Source organism: Canis lupus, chromosome 7, assembly GCF_003254725.2.
Source record: "Canis lupus dingo isolate Sandy chromosome 7, ASM325472v2, whole genome shotgun sequence".
Taxonomy (NCBI): Eukaryota; Metazoa; Chordata; class Mammalia; order Carnivora; family Canidae; genus Canis; species Canis lupus.
The window spans coordinates 34,220,557-34,248,340 of NC_064249.1; the positions used below are offsets into that span (position 1 = coordinate 34,220,557).

The 27,784-nt window shown below is 37.7% G+C and overlaps 1 protein-coding gene across 16 annotated transcripts in view; it reads left to right on the plus strand.

Moving 5' to 3' along the window:
- SDCCAG8 (SHH signaling and ciliogenesis regulator SDCCAG8) overlaps positions 1 to 27,784 on the plus strand; it is a 242,196-nt gene that overhangs the window by 153,527 nt on the left and 60,885 nt on the right. For 10 of the 16 annotated variants that reach the window (XR_007411968.1, XM_049112394.1, XM_049112387.1 and 7 more), the window contains 3 exons: positions 3,685 to 3,812; positions 5,897 to 6,005; positions 15,675 to 15,806. Coding sequence is in view for 11 of the 16 variants with exons in the window: in XM_049112394.1 (XP_048968351.1) it covers positions 3,685 to 3,812; positions 5,897 to 6,005; positions 15,675 to 15,806 (369 nt within the window). In the remaining 5 variants the exon portion in view is untranslated. Of the gene's footprint in view, positions 1 to 1,800; positions 1,964 to 3,684; positions 3,813 to 5,896; positions 6,006 to 8,296; positions 8,436 to 15,674; positions 15,808 to 16,388; positions 16,683 to 20,722; positions 20,853 to 27,784 lie in introns of those variants that run through there. The other 6 variants (XR_007411969.1, XR_007411970.1, XM_049112389.1 and 3 more) reach the window with 6 other exon arrangements.

Consider the following 27,784-nt stretch of genomic DNA (forward strand, 5'->3'; position numbering starts at 1 on the left):
GCTATAACACAATTCGTTTATCCACTTGGCAGTTAATAGACATTTAGATTGTTTCTAGTTTTTAGCTATTATAAATACATCTTTCAGCCTCATTTTAATCACAACCAAGAAATTCTTCTTTACTGACATTGCTTTTATTCCAGTTTATAAAATATGGCTAGCTACAAATCTGATTAAGTGAAATCATCAGTGTTCTGAGTGAGAACGGAAAGAAACCCAGTTGGGGAAGACCAGCTCAGCTACCCTTCAGGGCACTCTCACACTCCACTGGGACTGACGTCTCATTTTTCTTAGCTTTGGTAGTTTACCCCTTATAGCTTTCTTATCATGTATTCCACCTTCTACTTCCTATTTTAGCCATTTTGAATTCCCTGTCAGGAGCAAGGACTATGCCATATTTGTCATTATTTGACTCCGTGCCTAGCAGAGTGTCTTTCACATAATACAGTTTTGTTAAATATTAAATGAATTGATTTGAATTCTTCCCTAATCCCTCCCTTGGATACATAAGTGGTTTTTATTAATTCTTTCATCCATGATTACATTACCTCTGGAGTGTCATAAAATAGGTTTCCCTAGATCAGAATATTTCAAATACCACCTCTGCCTTCACATCATTTACAATGTAACCTTGAGCAGATTTCTTTTTTCAGCTGTAATGTGAAAGGATGTGATTAGACAGATCTGAGATTCCCTTTCAGTTCTAACATTGTAAGGTTTTATAAAAAGCCTACTAAGTCGGGGCAGCCCCGGTGGCACAGCGGTTTAGCGCCGGCTGCAGCCCAGGGCGTGATCCTGGAGACCCTGGATCGAGTCCCCCATCAGGCTCTCTGCATGGAGCCTGCTTCTCCCTCTGCCTATGTCTCTGCCTCTCTCTCTCTCTCTCTGCATCTCTATAAATAAATAAAATCTTAAAAAAAAAAAAGCCTACTAATTCAGAAAGAACCTACAGGAGGAGAACGCAACACGGGAGTAATGGGGGCTGAAGGGAGGAAATAGGAAAGTACAGGTATGCCATGTTTTTATCCATTAAAAAAAATGTGAACTGGACTTGTGATCATTTCGTACCACAGATATTGAATCATTATGTTGTACACCTGAAACTAATATGTCAATTATACCTCAATTAAAATTATAAAATAATATGTAGTTTCTTAAATACAGTAAAAATTGGAGAAGGATTCAAGAAACAAGACATGGTGTATAACTCAACATTTGTTGGTAGAGCTTTTTTTTTTTTAATTTCATTTATTTATTTGAGAGAGCAAAGAGAGTGCACATATAAGAGGCAGGGAGGGGCAGAGGGAGAAGCAATCTCCCTGCTGAACAGAGAGCCTGACCTGGTGCTCAATCCCAGGACCCTGGGATCATGACCTGAGCCGAAGGCAGACGCTTAACTGACTGAGCCACCCAGGCACTTTGGTCGAGTATTCTTTTAAATTGTCTTATTTTATAAGGAGAGGTACAATAACAATAGTTATTTTTTCTATTATAAATTTAGAATATCAGTTATTAGGCAGCTTCTCATGCTAAAAATTGATGTTGAGACCCTTATGTAGAAGAACCATAGCCACAGTTTACCAAGGGTAGCCCCAGTTATCACTATTGTCCTGGTATGATTATCAATAGCTCTCCTTTTCACTCTCAAATGCATATTGGTTTTGTATCCATTTGTATTGGTGCATTGTATGGCTACCCGGTTTTTAGTGATCTCAGAGCCCCACATCTCCCTGCCTATAACCAGGGGTCTGACCTAAATGTGGTTACTCAGTGGAAGAGTTCACAGTGTTCTTTTTTTAGGCTCATTCCTTCAGGAGCATGATCTCCAGCTGACAGAGGCACCAGAGCCACTCTCATCCAGGCACTCTTCTTTTTAACATGTCTGAAAAGTTTTTGCCCCCTCATTACCAGCTTGAGCAGATTCTCCAGCCTCACTAAAGACTGCACCCTCCCGTCCCCCATGGTAAGGATATAAGAACATCTATTCATTAAGCATTCACTGCTGACTTCTTATGTGCCAATCCTAAGGCGGGCTCAGGATTTAGAGACACAAAGATGACAAGAAGCAATAATTCAAGTGTGATAAATGCTATCTTAGTAGGATGTATCCATTTACAACATATATTAAGGTCGCTGAGGAAAGAATACTTGATTTAAGAGAGAATGGAAGGAGAGGGGAGAATTTTGAGCAGACTTCAAAGGACCAGGGTACATTGAGTAGAAGGACAGGGGTGGGGGTGGAACTGGATGGTGGGGAAGACATCCCAGGAAAACAGAGACATAAGCAGTGATCCACAGGCAGAAGATGCATGAAGTGACTGGAGAGGCAAAAGGTGGCCTAGTATATCTATTTGTTGCAATATACCAGTTTGGAACTTAGTGTGAGGGAAGACCTTGGAGCAAGTCCAGGGGGGTGTTGTTATTAGAAGCACCAGAAGGGACCTTATTTCACATTTAACGTGGACTCCTGATGATTCCATTTGAGTGAGGTATGGGTATAGTTTCCTTCTGAAATTTTACACCACAACATTACTGCATGCATTGACCAATTTCAATACAGACTTTCCTTATGTTGCTTTATAATTAGAAGCCAATGAATCGAAGCTCCACAGCGGTATGTAGACTACTAGTGATAGCTTTATGGAATTGTTTATTTTTAGTTTGGCAAAGGCAAGGCAGTAAATATCTCAATTAGTAAACTAAAACAGCACGGATGAGAAATGCCCACAAGGAGATAAGGAGTTAGAAATAACTAAGTCAGTTAATTAAAGGAAACCCTCATTTCACTTACCCATATTTAGAGTATGAGGAACAAACCTAATGTGTGTGTGTGTGTGGTGTCAGTATCTACACTGCTGCCAGCAATGTGATCCTGTACATTCTTCAGCTTCTAATTGTTTAGACAGTTTCTTTCTTTAGGAACCACTGTGATGGGATATTGACCTGGTGGGATGACCCATCTCAAGGAGTCAATATCCCATCACCCAGGGGTGGGATATTGTCTTGGACTGTGGCATATTCTCATCTTGGAAATTCTCTCAAGTGACCCAAAAGGGGTCTTATTATGAAATGCTGGGGGAAGTTATTCATTTTCATATTCATATTTATATTCCCATTATGTGGCCTAATGTGTGAAGATGTATACTGAAAACATGCACGTGGCAGAAGCATTTATTTGCTTCTAGATAGGATCTCCTACATTCTATCTGAGATTCCATTTTAAGTTGGAGAGGAAAAGCAGAGTGGTCTACAAAGCTTAGTTTCAAGAATTTAAGTTTTGGTGTATTGAATCATGCCTTTTGTGGAACCACAAGATCCGTAGGAAATCTGACCATTCAAAAGCTAAAACAACAATTGGTGGCACAGAACGTTGACAGTCTTAACCAAAAAGGGGGTATGTGTTTTAAAGTTACAAAATATTCAGAGGTCATGATGTTTTGATTTTTAAAGTTGTATACTTTAGTCCCTTTCAATGTATGGCATGTATTGAATACGGTATGAAAGGTCCTTTGGCTTTTCCCCTGCAGGGGGTGGGGAGGGATTGCGGGAGAGTCTGGCAATGATTGTTGTCTTCTTCTGCTTCACAATTTACAATGTATCAGCTCTCTGTGGTCTGTAGGGGAAATGGTGGGCCTTGATGCATCTGTAGATTACATTTCTGTCTGTCTCCTCTCTGCTTTGTAGACTGGAAAAAGATAGCATTCAGCAGAGCTTTAGCAACGAAGCAAAGGCTCAAGCCCTTCAGGCCCAGCAAAGAGAGCAGGAGCTGACACAGAAGATACAGCAAATGGAGACCCAGCATGACAAAACTGGTAGGTGGTAGGGAAAGATTAGAGCCTGGGCACTGGCTCACAAGCCAGGCCCACGCCTTACTGTGAAATGACATCAGGAACACCTGTAACCTTTGGCTGGCCGAAGGGAGCAGATGCTAACTACACCGGAGATTCCGAATTACATATTAGTTAGCGTTTAAAAGAGAAAATGGAAAGTATTGCCCACTGTCTGTTGATTTCAGAGTGCTGCTCTCACATCTGTTGCACCATCTGGATTATGAGTTTATTTACCTGTGTTCAAGAAACGTAAAGCTGAGAGAGACCACAACAAAGTAGAAAAACAAAGGGCTTGTTTTTGGCTGGGTTTTCAGGCACACATGTTATATAAAAAAATAGCATCAGAAGCTCTGCGGGAAATGCTCTGAGCTTACAGTTAGAGTCTCCTGAATAGCATTGAACAGTTCCCACAGTACACACATTATAGCTACTCTAAAAGCCTAATGAGTTTGCTTCAGCATCCAAACTGGAGAAAAGCTTTAGCCATTAATCGGTTCTTAATTCACTGTCGCAGCTGGATGTAATTCAGTGGCTCCAAATTGATATGTTCCTTTATTTAATCTTTGCAGCTTCGAACATTTTTAGCATTTGTATGATTTCCCCACCTCCCCCAGCCCAATCTAGAGTGATGTTTAATCCTTTGCATTCTTCAAGTTCTCAAACTGCTGTGAAAATTCACTAATACAAGGCATTGACCACAGCTGGCAGCTTGGCTAAAAATTGCCATCTTTCATCACATCGGTGCTATTTTGCAGACTGAGTTGGCCAGTAACTCTTTACCTTTAATTTGAAAGTAAAATGCACTTTTGTTCAAAGCAGGCAGTTTGATGTGTTCAGTCGGAGCATTCTGTGGTTCCTTTCACTTTTGAGTTGTGTGTTCACAGACAGTGTTAGTCAAAACAAGACCATGTCAGTCATTATAATTCCACACCACATACTCCAAGCTGATTGTACTATTAAAACAAAAGTTTAATTGATCCTGTCTCTTCCAGAAAAGTGTTGCTTAATTTTTAGTGCCTTGGTTTATTTTGCTTTGTAGATTATATGCTTTTTGCCAATAAATAGCTAAAATTAGAAAGAAATAAACGGATTTGTTAAACCTTACACTTAAAGATAATTTTTACATGATCTCCTGTGCACTATTTTTGATGACATGGTAAAAAAAATTATTGCTTATCCTATAGGTGAAAAATTGTAGGATAAAATTCATTAAATCATTTATTTGCTTCTAAAAGGCAAATGTCATATTGATTGACTCACATGATTCCCTCTAGCATTTTTCCAGAATCAGTAGTTGTTTGTCCAGTAAGAATAAGAGGAGGAAATCCTAGGAAAAATTAGTGTTTACCCCTCCTGCTCGCAAGATTCTAGTAAGCAAGGAGTGTTGAGCAGAATCTCTGATTCTAAATACTCCGTGAGAATATTTAACTGTTAAGAGCTCCTTAAGGACACTTCCTTTTATTTTGTACAAATATATCACACTCTCTTCAGTTCCTTTGACCAGATCTTCAGTGAAACTCATACTGTTGACAATGAAATCCAAATTTGAAGGAAAATCATGTATTTTACCTTCATAATTAAAGAAGTATATGCAAGGGGTTGGAACAGTGAGATACGTGGGCGAATATGAAACATAAAGTACGAATTACAGTATAGAAGAGAGTTCCTCCGTTATTTTAGTTATGAATTATCTAATTGTGATCATTTTTGACAGTTTATAGTAAAATTGTTAAAATAAAAATATAATATCTTGCGTATTACAAAAGATACAGGCATCTATGGCTTCAGTTGAGATATCTGACAGTTTATCAACACCTTAAAACATTACCCCAAGCTAGAGTGATCAAAAATGTTTTCGGTGTGTAATTATTAGACAAATTAATGCCTCCCAAGATTCAGTGTCTTTCCGGGTGAGTGGTCCTTTGACTTAGGACCTTGAAATTGACCAAGTGGCTTACCAGAAATGGGTAGCAGTCTTAGCACTTTTACCAATCTACATATGGAAGCCCTGCAGAATTACAACCATAAATATCTTATATTGGTGGTGGGTTTATTGTTATTTCTAGAAAATGAACAGTATTCATTGCTGACCTCCCAGAATACATTTTTGACAAAGTTAAAGGAAGAGTGCTGTGCATTAGCCAAGAAACTGGAGCAAATCTCTCAGAAAAGCAGGTAGGTAATGTTACACAATACTTTCAGAGCACTGTTTGTGTGAATACTGTCATTTTTTTTCTTAAAAAACAGTATTTCCACTATTTGAAGCTAATGTCAAAATTAGATATGTGTTGACATATTTCCTGTGAAAATATTTTCTCTGTATGACAGTTTCTTAATTATCCATACAGACACCTAGGTGTTTTTTCATGATTATGTGTATGTACTATTATTTGACTTTTTTTAATGTTCAGAATTGATAATTATAAAACTTCAGAACACAAAGTTCAAGATGGCAAGTATTTTAATAAAGGATTCAGATAAATCAATCAAGCAGTTTTAAAGTCTTACGTTGGTACAGTTAACATTTTAATCTGTTATCACAGTGCTCCACGAACACCCAGAAGCTGTTTCTAGGTCAAATGATAATAGATGAAATGTGTATCTATAAAAATGAAAGTAGGTGATACTTGAAAATAAATAAACCCAAACCATCCTTTTGTTCTCCTAAAATTGACTTGTTTTACAGTAACAGCTATCATTCATTTTGTAGATACACTGTTCTTTTATGAGATACATTGATTGGGATCTTCATAAATTATTTTCTGCACATTTTCTAATCATATTACTTCCCATGGATGGATGATTTTATACTCTAAATGACAAGAAGTCTGAATTCTCATCTCAGCTCTGAGAGTGTGTAATCTTAGGCAAATTTACTTGACCTGCTTAAACTGTGCTTTCCTCTTATAAATGAATGATATTGGATAGAATCACTTTGAACTGAACTATAAAAGGCATCATTCATGTAGCTAACTAGACATCAGATGTCCCATTAAAATACAACCTAATGGAAAAATAACCTGTAGATATCTTCTATTTTTTTCTGAAGCTCACTAAGATCTACACAGAGCAAGTGATAGAGCTCAACAAACTTCTGACTTAGGTATCTCATTCAGAATTTCCAAGAGAATCAGAGCAAATCTGATCAACCTGAGCCCTATCTTGGGTTCCTGCATCAATGAGGTGGTTTAGCTGATGGAATCCCCATCCCTGAATCATGTAGGAAACCAGAATGCTTATGAATCCAGTTCGTTCTGCTCATAGGAAGACAGAGCCTCCTAAAAAGCACCAGAATATGCTCTGACATGTGCACTTCCTTAGCAATTACTAATTATTATTTTTTAAAGATTTTATTTATCTATTCATGAGAGAAACAGAGAGAGAGAGGCAGAGACACAGGCAGAGACAGAAGCAGGCTCCATGCAGGGAGCCCAACGTGGGACTTGATCGTGGGACTTGATCCCGGGACTCCAGGATCACGCCCTGGGCTGAAGGCAGGCGCTAAACCACTGAGCCACCCAGAGATCCCCAGCAATTACTAATTAAATATCTTGTTTGGGTAGAGAACAAGCTCAGGGTGCCAAAATCCCAGATATTTTCAGGAAGTTTGACAGGGAAACCCAAATGATTTTTTCATGGAAGAGACCCTTATATCAATAGTAGCTATTGCTAATTAGAAATATTTAATTTGCCTCACATAAACTCCAAAGTAAAGGATTTGTTAGAAATAAACAAAAAAAGACTATCATATAATTTAAGAAAAAGTTATATCGGTCTGGGACTTAAAGGATTGTACTATCTTAAGATTCTTTGTGATCGGGATCCCTGGGTGGCGCAGCAGTTTGGCGCCTGCCTTTGGCCCAGGGCACGATCCTGGAGACCCGGGATCGAATCCCACGTCGGGCTCCCGGTGCATGGAGCCTGCTTCTCCCTCTGCCTGTGTCTCTGCCTCTCTCTCTCACTGTGTGCCTATCATAAATAAAAAAAAAAAGAAAAAAAAAAAAAGATTCTTTGTGATCAATTATTAATTACCTTGCTCTCTAAGAAGATGTAATTCTGGAGATCGCAGCATATAAAGAGAAGGACGTGTACTATGCTTGGTATATGTTATTTAATTCTTACAACTTGAGACAGGAATTATTATCTTCTTTTACATGTGAGGGAGCCAATAGAGTATTTAAATAGCTGGAAAGTGGGAGAGCTAGAGTCTATCATAGATATTTCTAGTTCCAAGGCCTATAATCTTTCTTGTAATAAGTATAATATTTTATATCTACTACCAAAGAAAATCGAGGCCAAAGTAGTGATAATGAAGAAGTTTGGGAAAGAAAAATTCTTGTTTAAATTCCCCTGGAGAAGTAGGCATGCTTGTCATGGGAGGGGAGCCTGTGAGCCTGGGTCAACCTGTGCCCTGTGCCCCAGGCCCTCTTTTTGCTGATCTAAATCTATTCATTTACCCTGTACAGACTGAACCTCAGGCCTTCTCCACCTCCTCTTGCTTTGGATCCCTCCGGTGTCTGACCACTACTGTGTTGAGTGTGTTCCTCTATGTCTGACACACACATGGCACTCAGTACATATTCACTGACTAAATGAATGAAACAGGTATGGTTTTACACCCTCATATCTTGCCCTGATTCTGGTCCCAACCTATTCCTTTGTTGATGACAGGCAAGGTGCAGTAAAAACCATTTCAGAATTCAGGAAGAACTAGGTTTGACTATCACTTGGCTGCGTGACCTTGGGTACATTGCCTAATATCTCTAAACTTAAGCTTCTCCATCTACAAAATATATATTTTTTTAATTATTGATTGATTGACTGATTGAGAACATGAAGGGGGTCAGGAGGGGCAGAGGGAGAAGAGAGAGAGAATCTTAAATAGGCTCCACACTCAGTGTGGAGCTTGACCCTGAGATCATGACCTGAGCTGAAACCAAGAGTCAGATGCTTAAGTGACTGAGCCACCCAGGTGCCCCTAAAACATTTCTAAAACTATGTTGCAAGATTGTTGTGGGAATTAGAAATATAGAGAGATACATGGATCCACACATATACATACATGCGTATATAAATCACCTAGCATGGTGCTTGACACACAAAAGTGTAACCATAGGTGATAGCACTGTTTTAAGGTCTTGACTAGAGCAGTTTGGATTTGACTTTGATCTAGCCATTACTGTCTTTGCCAGGGAGGGTCTGAGTGCCATTCTGACAGACATAAACTCTATACCACAAGGAAAACCTTTTTTAAAGGCAAAGTAGGATCAGGAAAATGTGGATCTGATTGTGTTTCAAGTCCTGCTCTGATGGCTGGTTTTGTAAATCTGAAGAATTCAAATAGGCATCTACTGTAATTTTACATGTTTATCCAAAACTAAGTCCTGGCGATCGTAAACATTCAAGAAACCGTTACTTACATTTGTTAAAACTTTTAAGAGCTCCCAAAGTTTTTTAAATATTCATTTTGTGTGTCTCACAAGAAAGTGGTACATATGATAAAGATTGTTTTTTACTCTTAATTTCTTGTCCACTGAGTCTCTTTTCCTTCTGGCTCCCTCCATGAAGACTATGACATTTTCAAAATGCATACAACATTTATCATTTGATTTTGACATTACCTTTTGCTTTGAATTCACCTATATAACTTGAAGGGATCAGAGTATTTCTTTTTAAATAAAGATTATAAACTTAGGAAGCCCTATAGATACTCTCCAGGAGCTCTGTATATCCTATACTAAACTTTGGATAAATGATTTTTCCTGCATTTTGAGGTAAGGAAAATCTTGGAGTTTTTGGAGCTTTCTAAAGTGTTGTCATTGTGGAACTTCAGTCTCCAAAATAATTAAATCACATGGTAATTTTGAACCTGCTTTTCCTCAGAGTACTACAGTAATATTTTTTTTAAAGTAGGTATATTTATTCTGTATTGATCAACAATTGAAACCAATTTTTTGACTCCCTTTTTCTTAAACGTGACATTTCTCTAAGAGTTCCATGTTATTTATAATCCCATATTAACCAAATGGAGTCACACCATTTATAATAAGCTTTATTTTTTTTTACTCACAGATCCAGCCCTTTAACCAGAGCCCATGCAGTCCCTAGGAAAGCTGACAGTCTGGGCTCACCATTCCGTAGGCTCTAACTCGTTACCCCAGCCTCGTGTTAGGCTGCTCTGTGGAAGTGTTTAGAAATGGGTCCTCCGTGTGTGTCCATTTACATGTTTTTTCCCCAAGTAACGTAGGTCGTCTTGTGGCAGCGCCTTGTCCTCCCATTGTCTGGAAGCCCTCCGCAGTGATTAGCACGCTACTTTGTGCACCGCGCATTCCACACCGCTTGGGTGGTGTCTTTAACTCTCGGGTTTGTGAATGGCACATCCCATTTTCAGACTAAAAATGAACTGCCGATTCTGTGCATTTTATATAGCTTGTTTCTGACCATGAGACGAAGAGAATTAGTTCCATTTTGTTTTTAATTGGCACCAGGCAGACACTCTGGCTAATTTTAGTTGATGCTCCCATAAACTTTAGCTACCCTTTCGTCTTTATTCTCCAGAACCCTGGGAGCTTATTACAGCTATAGGGTTGTTTTTAAAAGTGGAGCTTTTAAAATATTTCTGGGGCAACTGTGATTTCTGTTTATCAGAGTGAGGGAAGTGTTCCCTCTCTGCAGGCGCTTGGATGAATCAGCAGTAAAATGTTCAGAGTGCAGTTTGTAGTGCTCTGACCGTGGCCTGGGAAGAGCTGAGAAGTGTTGGACGCTGGGAGGCATGAGCCTCTGCCAGCTGCAGGGTGAAGATCCAGCCTGTTCTCCGTTGCAGCCCCTGGGCACTTGCATGTTGGAGAGACAGGCTAGCAGCGAGCACAGAACCCCGGTCTACATGGTGGTTTTGCTTCTCTTCTTTCTTTCCCGTCATTGTCACTTTCTGGGTTGCTAGGCTTATGGATTGATGTCTAACACTGCCCATTGTGTATTTGTGATTTGCGTTTTGTAATTAAGAGGAACAATGGGAGTCCATTGGGTCTCGTTATATATAATGGTTGGTTTAATTTGTTTCACTTCTATCTTGTTAATTGTAAATTGATCATTAAGATTTGAATTCTAATCTGTCACCAGGGTTGTGGGTATTGAGGCTAGAGCAATGATCCTGGTTTTAATCACTGATGATGAGAAACAAATTTTATAATTTTGGTACATATTGCAGTTCATATATTTTAACACTGTATTTTATGGTGTTATAAATATTGTTAAATGACTTTTAGTGTAGTTTTACTGTGTGGACTATAATGTATAAATTATATTACTGTTTTGGCAACACTCAGTATCCAACTGTGTGAGTTTAATTGAAGTAAAGAACACACACCCGGTTGAACTATTTTTTCCCCCCGCATATTTAGATGATGTTAGGTTGGGATGCTGCACAAATTATGTTCTGCAAGGAGAGACTCATACTGGCTTCTGCTAATTGTCACCAAAAGTTAAGTGAGAATCTAAAAGAATAAAAAATTAAGGGGTCAGGTTTTCCCTTAAAAAGCAATTTTCATTGTAATCGTAATTGTAGTAGTAAAATATTATACTTCATGCAAGTGCCACTATACAATATAACTGGTATATAAAAATGCAGGGAAAAGTTCATGCTTCTGTGAAGCCAGGAATTACCTAAATTTTCTATAAAAATGGATTAGAGTCAATTATTCTTTTATATGACATTGGGATAATCATGCCACATGTAATCTTGAATCAACACAGAAACTTGTGCTGGAAGTTTACTCTCTGAACTTTGCAAACTACTAGTTCTTTCAATATATCATGGGCCCTAGACAGACAAATGATGATGTCCATATGTATTTGCCAAATTTTTATCAAACATTGCAAATTGTAAGGCAAATTACCATTATAAACAAAGGGAGGGGAGAAACCCCAAAATATGCAAAGCAGAAAAAAATATAGCAGTAAAATACCTGATAGTAATGTGCACTTTACAAAATAACATTTACCTTTTTATGGTCATGCAAGAAATCCTCAATATAGGACATTTGGCTATAACTATAAAGAAAAATTAAGAAAAAATTTTCTTTTGACATTACCATCCAGTGAAGTATATTGTTCAGCTGTGAAGTATCTCCTTTCAGTAAGTTTGTGTGTGAATGTATGGGCACATGCATTCACCTGGTGAGTGAGTTCTGTATATACAGTTTGTATCCTGCTTTTCACTTACTGTCATCTGGTGAACATTTGTCTACATCACTACTCTGGAAACTTTTAATTGAATCATTCATATGCATGATACTTCATTAGACATTTAAGATGTTTCCAGTTTTTAACTGTTATGAAGAATACAATAATAATTTTGTCCATAACTCTGAATTTTTTTTGCTGATTCCCTTAGGCAAGATGCCTAACAGGGGATCGCTGGTCCAGAGTCCCTGAACTTGTCTCTTTTTTTGTTGCAATAATTTGGACCCTTTTTAAGGCTGTTGAGGTGGATGACTTTGATCAGGTGCTACGTTAAATTCTCAGTATACATGTACCCGTATCAATATGTAACACAAACAGGCGAGGTTTAAAAAGAAAAAGTGAGAGGCAGTATTGTACAGTGGGTGGGACAACCCCTTTAGAGTTGGACAGGCCAGTGTTTGTATCTGGGCCGGGCTAATCACCATTTAGGTGACCTCCTACTTATCTCAAAGAGAAAAGGAAATAAACACGTACCTTGAAGAATTAATTGTGATCATATAAAAAGGATGCATTCAGCTATCTGGAAGAGACTAGGCATGCACTAAATATTTAACTGGAATCTGGCTTTGTTATGCATTTTTAAAATAATAGTAGAAATTGAGTATTTTATAAATCTTTATTGACCTCTGTGAATATTTTTCATATTCCCCATATTTGTTTTTAATTGGAATTTTGCTGGAGAGTGGAATAGCACTTTATTAAATGAGGCTTCTAATACTCGTTTGTCTCATTTTTTATGTGTTCCCAGTTCTTGTTTTAATTTTGAAATTTTTATTCCCAGTTCCTTTTGGTTTTCATGAATTGTTTTCAAAATCAAAATGACTTTCAGTTTTTTTTTGTTCAGGTTTATTGAGAAATAATTGACATACATCACCATCTAGGTTTAAGATGTAGAGCCTGATGGTGAGGTTTATATGTATTATGACATGATGGCCACAATAGATTCAGCTAAAGTGACTTTATTTTTTGTCTTAAATCTATGTCCATTGTAAAAACTCAAAAAACATGGAAAAGGAAAATAAATTTTTAAAAATTCCTAATTTTGACACCTAGAAAGAGTCAATATTAAAATGTAATATACACATCAAAATATTTTAAGGGGGGGGGAAAGGTATTCTTAATTATAAAATGGTATCACTTTTATAGATGCTGATTTTTCAATATTTTCCTTTCTTACCAGTATATCATATTTTTAGGTCAATAAATCATATTTCTCAGTTAATAAATAGTGCCACCAACAGATAGCTCTCACTGTCAGTATAGCCTCTTGATGTTCCTTTGTATAAGTAATGTAACCAATCTTCTGTTGACACATTTCTAGATTCAGTTTCCATATATTGGGTTGCAGAGCAAGGCTGCTTCTAGAAAGAATTGCTACTGTGAACATTATGATTTTTTTGTATGTAAAGGTTTTGTATTTTTATATTGTAAAATCTATGTTTCGTTTGTGATTGTTCTTTTAAAAAGTGACTTTTTTTTTTTTTCCTGGGGAAATAACTGAGAACAGATAAATATTCCTCTGCATGTTTTCCTAATCCAGGTTAAGGATATCTGTTGTCTTTTTGGAGTTTATTTTAGTACATAGTACATGTTGTGGCAGGAGATACTAATCTTGGAAGAACACTAACTTAACAATTTCTTATAACTCCCTTAAATTACCAGATATTGTATGTGATTTTGAAAGGAGAAGCATAAATCATTATTAACTGATTTGGACTATTTCAAATATAGGTAAATTCTTATTAAGAGAAGCAAACGTAGATTAAGTGCTTGATCTGAGCTTGAAAAAGAGATAATCCCTGCTCTCATGTATAATCTAATAAGAAAGATAGGCATCGAGCCACAGTTCAGAGGAATAAATTATAAGCTAATACATGCATAAAAGCTGGGGGTAGTTTTAAAAAATGTGCTGACATATTGAGAACTGCAAAGTATTGATCAGAGCAAGCTTCCTTTGAGATGAACCTGGAACCAAAATGAAACAAAATGAGGAATGAGGTGAATGGAAAGTGGGAAATTGCTTCATACAATGAGGCCACTTGGTCCTTGGGATGAATTCTAAGCAAATCCACATCTCTTCTTGACCAAGAAGAAAAGGCTCTCTCACCTAATGGAAGAATCCTTTCATTGGAGAGACATCATTCTGCTTCAAATGTCTTACTTAAACTTTAAGAAACAACCGGTCGTTAACTGTATGCAAGAGCTTTAAACTTTCAGTACCTGTGAGGCAGTGGGGCATGGTGGGGGGGCGGGGGGCACAGGGACCATGTTGAACCAAAAACAAGGACAGGGATATGGTTTTTCTCAGATAGGTATCTTTCTGATCTTTAAATTTTGAGACTTGAGATAATCCTCCAAGATACTGAAGAGGTAGCATATTTCCTGAGAGACGTGAATCATTACCTAAGGAGCCCTCTGTGATCCCAAATGAGATGTGTGAAGGCAGAAAGAAGATTGGATAAATAGAACCTGATGTGGCAAAATGGAGGAAGGCAAATCTTATGTGTCTCCAGAGGAGCCACTTGCGAATGAAAGAAACTGATCTGCTCTCGGGATACCAGAAAAATTCGGAAGGCAGAAGTGGAGCATAGGACTGAAACCAAAATCAACAGTTCTACTCCCCACCCTACCCAGCCATGACTATCCTCCTCCACCCAGCAAACTGGGGGCTTCCTCTCTGAAGACATTAAACAAACCAGCAGGCTCTGCTTAAAATAGAGGCACTGAAGGCAGCATAGAGAAATTAATATTGACGTCTGCATTCTGAAAGGTGAGATCCCTACCTCTCTATCTCCGACCGGCTCCTAGACCACTGCTGGCAAGGGTCAGACAGAACAAGCAGGGAGCCGGAGGATTCTGCTCTTGAGAAGCAAAAGAGCCACAGAGGAAAGAATTGTACACACTGGTATTAGGAATCTCCCACTGAAAAGGGTGGCTTCACATTCTGTCAATCTACACTAAATCCCACTCATCTGGGGACAATAAATGTATACCAGTGCATATGTGATCATAATCAAGTACTTAGCCAGCAAAGACCAATATTGAGATAATCACATGATATAAATGTGGCTATTGCTTTAACTACACATTGAAATACTAGTAATTATATTGACAAGCTGGAGATGGGGCCGGGGGAGGTGGTGGGGTAGGGGAATGTCATTTTTCATTATTATGCTTTTTGGAACTATATGATTTTAATCATGTGCCATTATATTAGCTATGTTAATTAAAAGAAGCAATGCTCCATCCTAGAGATTAGGCCTGGGGTTGCTTCTGTAGCAGCATGGTGGCTGGCCTATAATAGGCACTCAATAAATATTGGGTATGAATATGAATCATTATCATTTTTGTGTTGTTCCTGGAAGAAGCCATCTCTTTCAGAGTAAATCATTATTCCTTTCTCTGTCTCCCACTTGAGTGCCTGCAATGCATATATTCCTCCACTAGATATTTTGCAATTTCTGAAATATTCTGTTTTACATAAAATATTTACACCATCATTTTTAAGCATGAGACTTAAGAGAATGCCAAGGTTATACAGTAAAAACATGCTCTGTAATAAATACTTTAACATCCATCATTTCTGTGTTTTTACCTCTCTAGATCTGAAATAGCTCAGCTCAGTCAAGAGAAAAAGTATACATATGACAAACTGGAAAAGTTACAGAGAAGAAATGATGAATTGGAGGAACAGTGTGTCCAACATGGAAGACTACATGAGATAATGAAGCAAAGGTAATATGGCTTAAGTAATCAACTGACATGCCGTATCTTAAAGGTGTTGGGTTCAAAATCAGAATGGAAATTGATATGGAATAAATAGAATTCATGGCCACCGTGGCACTCAAGAGACATGTCAAAATCTAATGTTCTTAAGTATTTATGCTTTCTCAACTTAGATTGTTCTTATAATACAGAGGGGAGAGCATATCTTCTCTTTATTATTCTCTAGACATAGATTTAACAGAGGGCATTGTAGGAGAACCATCTGACTTTAAGGTGTAAGTAAGTCGGTAATGTAATATGAAGGGATTTCATAGTTTCATGTGTTTTTTGTAAGATAAAATAAGTAAGAAGGTCAGGTATCTCTTTTTTTAAGATTTATTCATTTACTTAAGAGAGCAAGTGTGCACGCTTGAGTGGGGGGATGGAGAGAAAATCCCCAAGCAGACTCCCTGCTGAGCAAGGAGCCTGACATGGGGCTGGATCCCTCCACCCTGAGATCATGACCTGAGCTGAAACCAAGAGTTGGATGCCCAACTAACCGAGGGTATTGCTCGAGTCAGGATTGACTCCAAACCCTCTGATTCTTCCTAGTGGTGTGCCTTGGAGCAAGCTACTTGACCTCCCTCAGCAAGTGTCTTCATCTGTGTACTGTGGCTAATAGTGACCGCTTTGCAGTTTGAGATCAAAATCAAATGTATGTCAAGCACCTGGCTCCTAACAGCCACCTTCCAAATGGCACCAATGATATTTGCTCCCTTTTTCTGGATGAAGAAACATAAGCTGCTCAGAGAGACTAATGGATTTGCCCCAAGGGACAGATTGAGGAGGTGGTAGAGTTCACACGTGGATCTTGATCATTCAACTCCAGATTCCTTTCCTGTTTAGTGCAGTTCTTTTGTAATAAACACAGCCTCTTCTCGATTTCTATAAATGTGTCATATAAAATTTCTGTACAATGGTGGATTCCCGAGGGGCAAAAAGTCAGTATTTACACCCTGCAATGAATTGATTGCGGTAGATTTGGACTCCACGTGGCGATCGCAGCGGGTTTGCAGCGGTTTTCTTCTTTTTCTTCTTAGCCCCCCATTCCTATCCCATTCACCAGACATTCCACACCTCTGTTTTGGAAGCACTTGATAAAATTGAGAGGAAAATGAAAATGGATATAGACTCCTTTTATTTTGTTTTTATTTTTTTATTTTAAAGATTTTATTTATTTATTCATGAGAGACACAGAAAGAGAGGCAGAGACACAGGCAGAGGGAGAAGCAGGTTCCATGCAGGGAGCCCGACATAGGACTCGATCCCGGAACTCCAGGATCACTACCTGAGCCAAAGGCAGATGCCCAACCACTGAGTCACCCAGGCGTCCCTATTTTAAAATTAAAAGTCAACATAGAGTCCTTGGGGAGGGGGTAAATATTTTATAATTTTGATCACTTGCTCTATTGAGAAGAAGAAAGGCAGTCAGAGAATGGCACTGCTTTTCAGTCACTGAAATATTAAAATACGGGTGTATTTGGGAGGTATTAATCATTCATTTATTTACTCATTAAAAGATTTACTTAAACTCAGAGATACTGTTTTAGGCCAGACTAAAATATTTTAGGTTTTATGGGCCATATGTGATTTCTGTCAGAAAGTCCTTTTTGTTTTGTTTTTGTATTTTATAACCTTTAGGAAAGCCAAACCATTCATAGCTAGAGGGCCAACAAAACGAGCCAGAGGATTTGGCCTGGCCCTTGGGCTGCAATTTGCCATACTAGGCAACCAAAGCTTCTTTGTAATATTTATTTTTCTTAAATTTGTGTTAGAGTCCACAAAACGCACTCACCCATGTTATCTTACTGGAAAGTAGCTGTAACTATCCTCCGTTTCCAGATATATAATGGAAGCTTGGAAATCTACATTTGCCAACTGAAGGTTAGGCACCAAATTAATCATTCATTCATTCATTCATTCATTCTGCAGGTATTTATTGATCACTCTCATATGTCATGTTCTCCACCACACGCTGAGGATAAAAGAGCAAAGTAAATGTAGTCCCCAGTGTCATGGAATTTACAGCCTTATAGGGAAGATAGAGATTAAATAATTTCATAAATATCTAAGTAATTGTAGTAATAATTAGTTCTGTGAAAGACAAATATACTTTGTGGTAAAAGCAAATTTAATAAAGTGACTTCCCTGCGCAGTAAGTTTCAGTGAGAAAAGTGATGCTTGAAATGAATCTGTAAGCATGGGGATAGAGGTGGCTGGCTTTTTAGGGCAGATGCTGGCAGACTGCCCCAGCCCACAGCCCACAGTGCATGGCTCATCTGTCCATCTACTACTGTCTGTGGTTCCTTTTGTGCTGCAGTGCCTGAGCTGAGTGTTTGAGTCAGAGTCTGTGACCTGGTGGCCTGTGAGTCCTAAAATACTTACTATCTGGCCCTCTCCTAAAGAAGTTGACCAGCTTCCATTCTAGAGAAAAGAATTTTGACTGTGAAATTGAAGATTATGAGTTTAGGACTTTTGAGGAAGAAGAGAAACTTGTGTGTTTAACATCAAGAATAAGGGAAAGAATGATACATGATGAGGTTGGAGAGGTAAGTGAGAGCCAGACCTAAAGATAGGGCCTTTAGGTTTTTATTATAGACCTTTTACTTTATCCTTTTTCTATTTTTTTTTTTTACTTTATCCTTTTTCTAAAGAGAAGAAATAATTTAAAAAAATTTTTTAAGACTGTGATCAAATTTGCAATTTAAAAATAGCATTCCAGGGCTACCTGTGTGGCACAGTTGGTTGGGCATCTGACTCTTGGTTTTGGCTCAGGTCATGATCTTAGGGTTGTGAGATCAAGACCCACATCAGGCTCTCACTCAGCACAGAGTCTGCTAGAGATTCTCTCACTCTCCCTCTGCCCCTCCTGCTCATGTTCTCTCTCTCTCTCTCTCTAAAATAAATAAATAATATTTTTTAAAAATAGCATTCCAGTTCCAGAGTAGATCATGTATTAGAGCAGAACCACAGAGTTTGCACAAGCTGCAGTTAGGGAGCTCCTGGAGTAGTCAGTCAAGTGATGATGATGGCTTGGACTTGAAGTGATGATAATAATGATAGTTGTAAATAGATGGGAGAAATACGTAGGAGGCAAAATCAGTGGGACTTAATAATTGTTTGGCTGTGTTGGATAGAGGGTATGCCAAGGATAATACCCATATTTCTGACTTGAACAAGAGTGCCACTTAGAGAACTAGAGGATATACAAAGAATCAGGTTTGTGGTCAAGATGGCTTGAGTTTGAGATGACCAAGTGTTCATTTTGGCCCTGTTAAATTTAATGTGCCAATGCCTTGTACAAATGGAAATGTCAAATAAACAGGCGGACATGACATAGGGACTCCTCTTAAGAGACAGGTCTGGGCTGGAGATAAAAATCTCCATTGGCCTATAGAGTATATTTGAAACCTTGAGAGTAAATGAGATAGATCACCTAGAGGAAAAACACAGTAAGAAGCAAAAAGGGCTTCAACATGTAAAGAACATCAACATTTTTTTAAAGATTTATTTATTTATTTGAGAGGGACAGAGAGAAAGCACGAGCAGGAGGGGCAGAGGCAGAGGGAGACAGGGAGAATCTGAAACAGACCCCATACCAAGCGAGGAGCCCATCCCAGGGCTCAGTCTCACAATCCTGAGATCACAAACAGAGCTGAAACCAAGAATGGGATGCCTAACTGACTGTGCACCCAGGCACCCCTAGAACATCAACCTTTTTAAAGGTAAGGTAGAGGTTGGCAAAAGACATTAAGACAAGTAACCTGGGAAATAAATGGAAACCAGAAGAGTGTGCTGTCGTGCATGCTTCAGGAAAGAGGAGAGGATCAACCAGATGCTACTGAGTGATTAAGTGACTGTGAGTATCCACTGGACTTAGTGACAATAGACAGCACTCGTTATGTTAACAAAAATATTGTTAGTAGAAGAGTACAGCAACCATATTAGAGTAGATTGAAAAGTTAGTGTGAATAGAAAAAGTGACATAGCAATTTTGAAGTACTTTTTCATGAGATTTACTGGCCAAGGAAAGTGGGAACCATTAAAGAACAGGAGAGATAGACCAAGCATCTGGTGGTGAGAGAATGTATTAGGAGGGGCATTGTAAAACAGATAATTTTTTTTGTTTTATGTTGGAGTAGATGTGAATGTATTAAATTCTGATAGTCAAGATCATTAAAGTTGTGGAGTCAGAGAAGTTACATTTTCCAGCTGGTGATTTGGAATCCCTGGCGTCTAGAAAGGCAGTCCAGGGGATTCATGTTGAAGATAGCAATGACATTATTTCTGATAATGTTTTAAGAAGGTATTTATTCATGTATTTTGTCATAGAAAATAGAACCATGTGAGAGCTCCACAGTGTCTGCAGAGGGAACAAGCCCTAGAGCTAGTAGAGGCCCACTGAGTGCACTTATGTGCTGTCAAGAGGTCAAGTATTGGGTTACCAACCCCCAGCGATCGTCACTGCTTTGTCAGTTATACATTCTTACATGGTTTTGTTTTCTTTCCTGTGGTAATGTATCATTGAAATTATATACATAAAAATCATTAAAGAAGATGTGCAGCTGCTGATTGAAATATAGCAAGTTAGTGAGTTTAAAATCGGTAATTCTTCTATAAACTACCACAGTATGATTTTTACCAAATCTATTAAGTTGTATTTTTCTAATAGAAAATTTATTCCTTGAAAACCAGTGTTAAGAATAGGAAGTAGGAGCACCCAACTGGTTCAGTCGATAGAGCATGTGACTCTTAACCTTTGGGTCCTGAGTTTAAACCCCATGTTGGACCTAGAACTTACTTAGAAAAAAAGGGAAATAAAATATTGATTTTAATCTAATGTGACATTCCATTTTGGGGAAATAAAGACTATTCATTGTTTTCAGAGAAGTACCTGAAAATAGAAGCCTGAAATCTTAACCTTTATTTCATCATTTAAAGACAAAACATTGGCAGAGAGAATCCAACAATATTTTGAAAGAATTACACACTACAACCAAGTAGGATTTATCCAAGGTATGTAAAATCAGTTCAACATTCAAAAATCAATTAATGTAAAAAAACAAAACAAAACAAAAAAAAAAACAAAAATCAATTAATGTAACCCATCACATCAATAGGCTAAGAAAGAAAAATCACATGGTCATATCAGTACATGCAGAAAAAGCATTTGACAAAATCCAACACCTACTCATGGTAAGAACTCTCAGTAAACTAAAAGTAGAGGGGAACTCCGTTAACTTGATTCAGAACATCTACAAAAAATCTAGTGCTAATATCATACTTGATGATGAGAAATTCAAAAGCTTTCCCACAAAATGAGATATAAAGCAAGAATGTTCCCTTTTGCTTCTCTTTTTCAATATCATACTGGGAGTTCTAGCTAATGCAATAAGACAAAAAAAGTAAATAAAAGATATAAAGATTGGGAAGAATGATATAAAACTGTCTTTTTTTGTAGATGACATGATCATATATGTAAAACAAAAAATCTCCTGGAACTAATAAGCAGTTATAACAAGGTTGAAGGATACAGGTTAATATATGAAAATTAATCACTGTCCTATATATCAGCAATGAACAATTGAAATTTGAAATTAAAAACACAACACCACTTATATTGGCACCCCAGAAACGAAATGCTTAGGTATAACTAATGAAATAGATACGAGATCTATATGAGGAAAATTATAAAATTCTGATGAATGAAACCAAAGAATTAATAAATGGAGAGATATTCTATGTTCATAAATAAGAAGACTCAATATTTCCAAAATGTCTATTCTTCCCAGCTTGACCTATAGATTTAATGTAGTTCCAGTTAAAATTCCAGTAAGTTATTTTGTGGATAGTGACAAACTGCTTCTGAAGTATATGGAGAGGCAAAAGACCCAGTATAGCCAACATAGTTTCAATATGATGAGGGAGAAGAAAGAAATCAGAGGGCTGGAACTATAGTACTTCCAACTTACTAAGAAGCCATAGTAATCCAGATGATGTGGTATTTGAGTAAGAATCAACAAGTAGATCAATGGAATGGAACAGAGAACCCAAAAGTAGGCCCAAATCAAAGATCAGATGATCTTTGATGAAGGAGAAAAGGCAATACAATGGAGCAAAGATAATCTTTTCAACAAATGGTGCTGGAATAACTGGATATCCATATGCAAAAAAGAAAGAAAGAAAGAATCTAGACATAGATCTTATGCCTTACAAAAAATCAACTCAAAATGGATCACAGACAAAAATATAAAATACAAAACTTTGAAACTCCTGGAAGTTAACTAGATGACCTTGGGAATGATGATGACTTTTTAGACACAACACCAAAGGCAAAATCCAGGAAAGAAGTAATTGATAAGATAGACTTTATTCAAGTATAAAAGCTCTGCTTTGAGAAAGACCATGTCAAGAGAATGAGAAGACAGGCCACACACTAGAAGAAAGTATTATACATCTGATAAAGGCCTATTGTCCACAATACTCAAAGAACTCTTAAAACTCAACAATAAGAAAACAAACAACCCAATTAAAATTAGGTCAAAGACCTTAACAGACACCTCATCAAAGAAGAGCTACATATTGGCAAATAAGCATATGAAAAATGCTCCACATCATATGTCATTAGGGAAAGGCAAACTAAAACTAACTACGATGAGATACCTATTAGAGTGGTCAAAATCCAGAACACCGACACCATCAGGCACTAGCAAGGATGTGGAGCAATAGGAGCTCTCATTCACTGCTGGTGGGAATGCAAAATGGTACACTTTGGAAGACAGTTTGGCAGTTTCTTACAAAACTTAAATGTATGATCCAGAAATCATGCTCCTTAGTATTTACCCAAAGGAGCTGAAAACTTATATCCACCCAAAAACCTGTACAGCAATGTCTATAGCAACTTTATTCATAATTGTCAAAACTTGAAAACAACCAAGATATATCTCTTCAATAGGTGAATGGATTAATTGTGGTACAACCAGACAGTGGGATGATATATATAGTATTAAAAAGAAATGAGCTACCAGGCCTTGAAAAGACATGGTGGAACCTTAAATGTTTATTATGAAGTAAAAGAAGTAGTCTAAAAAGGCTACAAACTGTACAATTCCAACTCTATGACATTTTGGAAAAGGCAAATGGTGGAAGCAGTAAAAAGGTCCGTGGTTGCCAAGGGTGTGGGGGGGAGGAGAATAGAGGATTCCTCGGGCAGTGCAAAATATTTTGTATGATACCATAATAGTGTCTACAAGTCACTATACATGTCTAAATCCATAAAATGAATAACTCCAGAAATGAAGCGTAACATAAACTATGAACTTTGGGTGATTGTGATGTGTCCACATAGTTTCATGACTTGTAACAAACATATCACTCTGGTGGAGGATGTGGATAATGAGGGTTGGTTTGTACCTGTGTGGGGACAGGGCATATGAGAAGTTTCTGAGCTTTCCCTTCATTTTTGCTGAGTCTTCCCTTCAGTCTTAAATTAGTATGAAAAAAAGTTAATTTAAAAAATGAAGCAATAAATTGAATTTTACATTAAAAAAACAAGAATTCCAAAAAAAAATCATGAAGCTATTTTTGTAGGGTTTTTTTATTCTTACACATCAATTTAATTTCAAATCTACATTATAGAGCACATTTTGTTACTAAAACATGTTATTGGCCAATTGTGCCTTTTTTCTTATATAATTAATTCATTAAAGATTTAATTTATGTAAGTGAAGTAGCTGGCATTGTTCATTACATAGGAAAATTACTTTTATTTAGCTTTTTATTTTGAAATAATTTGATTTCTAAAAATGTTACAGAACTAATGGGTGAGTTCCCATATGCCCTTCGCCCAACCCTGCACAAGGTGAGCATCTTACATAACCACAATACAGTGATCTGGCCTAGAAAATTAGCTTCAGTGCAATACTAGGAACGCACTCTAGACCTTCTTAGATTTTCACTAGCTTTCCCCTAGTATTCTTTAGTTCTGGTCCAAGATTCTATGTTGTGTTTAGTTCTCATTTCTCTTTAGTAGTCCTTAGACACTCAGTAATTTCTCTCAGCGGGGAAACCGTCGGTGTCGGCTCCTTGGCAGTTTCTCGGATTCGCGATCTTGGGCACAACTTTATATTATAAAATTTAAAGATATGCCTATTTAAAATAAAATTTGTTATTTTAAAAATCCCTCCAAGTCATATCATGTAAAAACTATAAAATAATTTAACTGATTACTGATCAGATAAATTTGGAGATGCTGAGGTAGAGGAGAGGAGGATATGGGACACCAATCTCAACTGTGGCTTGAAAGGAAGATAGGAGCTTATAATGTGGCTTTCCAGATCAGGTGCTGGCAAAGTGAGCTGATGCCAGAATTGGTTTATTCTGTTTATTGTGCATCTGTTTGGTACCAGCCACCACACTAGGCCAGGAGGTACAGAGATGAAAAAGGTCCACACTCCTTATCCCCTGGTTGCAGGTTTTCTCTCTGTTTGGGCTGATGGGGATCCAGAGCAGCTGTGACATCACTCACTGTCTCTTGGGGTACTCTTGTGCCTCCAGAAACCCCATGGACAAGAAGGAGGAGGGTTCTGGGGGACTCGCCTCCATAGGCAGCCTGGGCAAGAGTTGGTTGCCCTGGAGTGGAGTGTTTATTTGATCTTTTGTTCTCTCTGATTTGTATAAACCAGAAGTCTGTTGATACTAGATTTGAGTTTATAGTCGTAAAACTTTTCCCTGTCCCTGAGGAAATGTTTTGAGTTGATCTTTCCTTATTTAGAAGAGTAATCAAAGTATAAACCAAAGTGCTCTGGGTCATGATTTACTGAGAATCAGGAAATCGGTAATTTACTGAGGATGCTATTGCAGCATTCCACTGGCTTCTACCCCTTGCCAGTCTCCCCTGATCCTGCCCAAGCTCCACCGGTTTGACTTCCCATTATTTGGGGGCAAAAGGACATTTACTGAGGTCATCTGGGTTTTTAATGTTGCTATTCTTGCTTTTAATTATAAAATGCTCTTAATTTAGTGTCATGGTAATTAAAATCATTCGTCCTATGTTGTTCCTTAACCTCTTAGGAGTACAAAATTGCATATTTGTTTCAGCAATGTATCGGCTTCTCAATAACTATGTTTCAAGTCCTATATGAATTGTAATTCACCAGTGAATCATCCACATCTCTTTTGCTAAAGCAAATGTGTATATAATCTCCACCTCCCATCTCCCCCAGCCCCTACCAGTATGCTGTAGAGAGGCACTCCTTTGGTAATGTGCTGCTTGGCAATTTGGGATGTGTTGTTGTTGTTGTTGTTGTTGTTGTTGTTGTTGTTGGGAGAGAGAGAGAGTGTGTGTGCATGCAGACATACATGTGTGTGGGAGTAGTTCAGGGGAGGGGTAGGGGCAGCCGGAGAGAGACAGGCTCCATGCCCACCCACAGAAGAGCCCCACATGGGGCTCCATTTCACAACCTTGAGATCATGATCTGAGCTAAATCAAGAGTCAGAGACTTAACCGACTGAGCCACCCAGGAGCCCTGGGTAACTGACAACATACTATTAAATGTAAATTAACATAATTGCTATGTTATTTTAGATTTCTGTGCCATTATTTTATAATATAAAATTATAAAAGATGATAAATAGCCCATATTTGCTAGGAAAGAAGCTCATTGCTTCTTGTTAATTTTGAAATGTTTCTTGGTAATCTCTAGCTTTCATGTTCCTAGACCATGGAAATGTGGGGATTAGGTAGACTGCCTCCCCTAAAGGCTCAAAGGACAAATGATCTGCGAATATTTTATATTAGAAAGGAGGAAGCTGTAAAAACCAAGAACAGCTTAGAAAATTTGACCCTTTCCCCCCAAATTATGCCAAAATTATAAGCCAATTGGGGTTAACAGCAACCTCCTTAAAATCCAATTATCCCATGTATTATTGACAAGTCCCTAAGAGGACTGGACGACAGGTTCGATTATATTTTAATAGGAAGACATGAAGTCAGATTGTTTTCCTCCCAATAACAGAGGAAGTTCTAACAGCAGGGATTAGAATTTTTATCTGGGAGCAGGTAATAAGCTATTAAAGCAGTCTGTCTAGACACTGCAGTTGGAATAAGTCAAGCACTATCACGACTGTTTACCTGAGAGTAGATTACATGGAAAGATATCCAACAAAAGAGAATAAGGAAAATGCGAAGACATTTTAGTATAATTGACACTTCTTTATAGAATAGGCCCAATACCCAAGAAAAAGAAGAAAACTCCCTCTCACTTATTCATCAGATATTTATTATATAGCATCAATGTGCTTTGGATAAATGGCTGGACAAGCAGACAGACATCCCTGCCCTTTTGTAATGCTTTAAGCTGCCTTCAGGTTCTAGTTGTTGGTGAGTTGACCTACAACCCAAAGTAAAGAGACTTTGTACAGTAGTTAGGAGCATGAACCCTAGAACCAGATTCTCTGGGTTCTCCTCATTTACCAATTCCTAGCCAGGTTGTCATGAGCAAATTCCTTAAATCTTATATTTCATCATCCTCACTTCTTCCCTTTCTCTATCTGAAAAATGCAACCCTAGAAGGACATGATAATTACCTAAAATAATTCATGAAAACTCTTAGAATAGTACCTAGCACAGACTTAGTGCTTGACAAATGTTTGGCACTGTTATGCCTTCATTCAACATACTTATCAGCCCATTAACACACAACAGGCTCTGTTCTAGATTCTGGAGGTACAACAGGACCTTCAGAGGCTAATATTCTAGAAGGAGGTTTATTTACTTCATGGTTTACATTGGCTCTCCTGAGCAGGTCTGTGAAACCAAAACACTGTGTTTATACAATGTGATTTCTAGGGATACCTGGGTTGCTCAGCGGTTGAGTGTCTGCCTTTGGCTCAAGGCGTGATCCTGGGGTCCTGGGATCGAGTCCCACATCAGGCTCCCTATAGGGAGCCTGCTTCTCCCTCTGGCTGTGTCTCTGCCTCTCTCTCTGTGACTCTCATGAATAAATAATCTTACAAATCTTTTTAAAGATAATGTGATTTCTATGGGAACATCCCTTTTGAATTTTCAACAGCTGATTTATGGAACCATAAATCATTTTGGATCATACTTGGGAAATGCCTGAAGTATTCTAAGTATCTGTGAATATTTGTGTCTGTGTGTTTATGTGTGTATGTCCTCTATTTGGTGGTGAAAGTTTTCAATTCAAGCCCCAAAATTTCAACAGGAATACATTTTACCTACTTATTTTAAAAAGTCATAGTTTCAGCATAATAGACAGTGAGGAGAACAAACAGAAGCTAACAGATTTTAACTTCTGTTCCTGGGAGGGAAGTTGTTACAATATTTAAAAATTTAAAAAGAAAAAACTCTAAGAACATAAAGTAATAGTAAATAGGTAATACATTTTTGGAGGCAAATATTTTAGCAAATCAACTATTACCAACAAATTTTAACATTTTTATAATGTTTATTTTTTATTTTTCCACAATTAAGTCTGGATAATAAAAATATTCAATTAAAAATAAGTACTAAACATATGTTCAAATTGTACAAAGGACCACTAGAGGTTATGAGCATTAAACAATCCTTGGACAGAACTTTTGCTTAAAAGAGAAGGCAAATTTCTGTTCTTAGAGGACAGAAAGTATATTTCCATGCTTAAAATGCCTAAACATTTTTTCCATAAATCTAACATAAACCACTTTGAGTGAGTTCATTCTTTAAAGCCAAATTTCTGTTTTTATTGTTTAAGTAGATCGAGAACTTCTGGTTAGCATTTTCACTTTCTTAACCCTTATGATTTAAAATTTAATTTAGCGTTTTTAAGTAATCTTCACAGAGATAAAGAAGTACATGTTTGAAGGTCCCGGGGGTCAAGGAGAACATGGTCTCTTCAAGAATGACACCATGGCTTTTAAATCTAATGGGGGAGGGAGAATAGATGAGA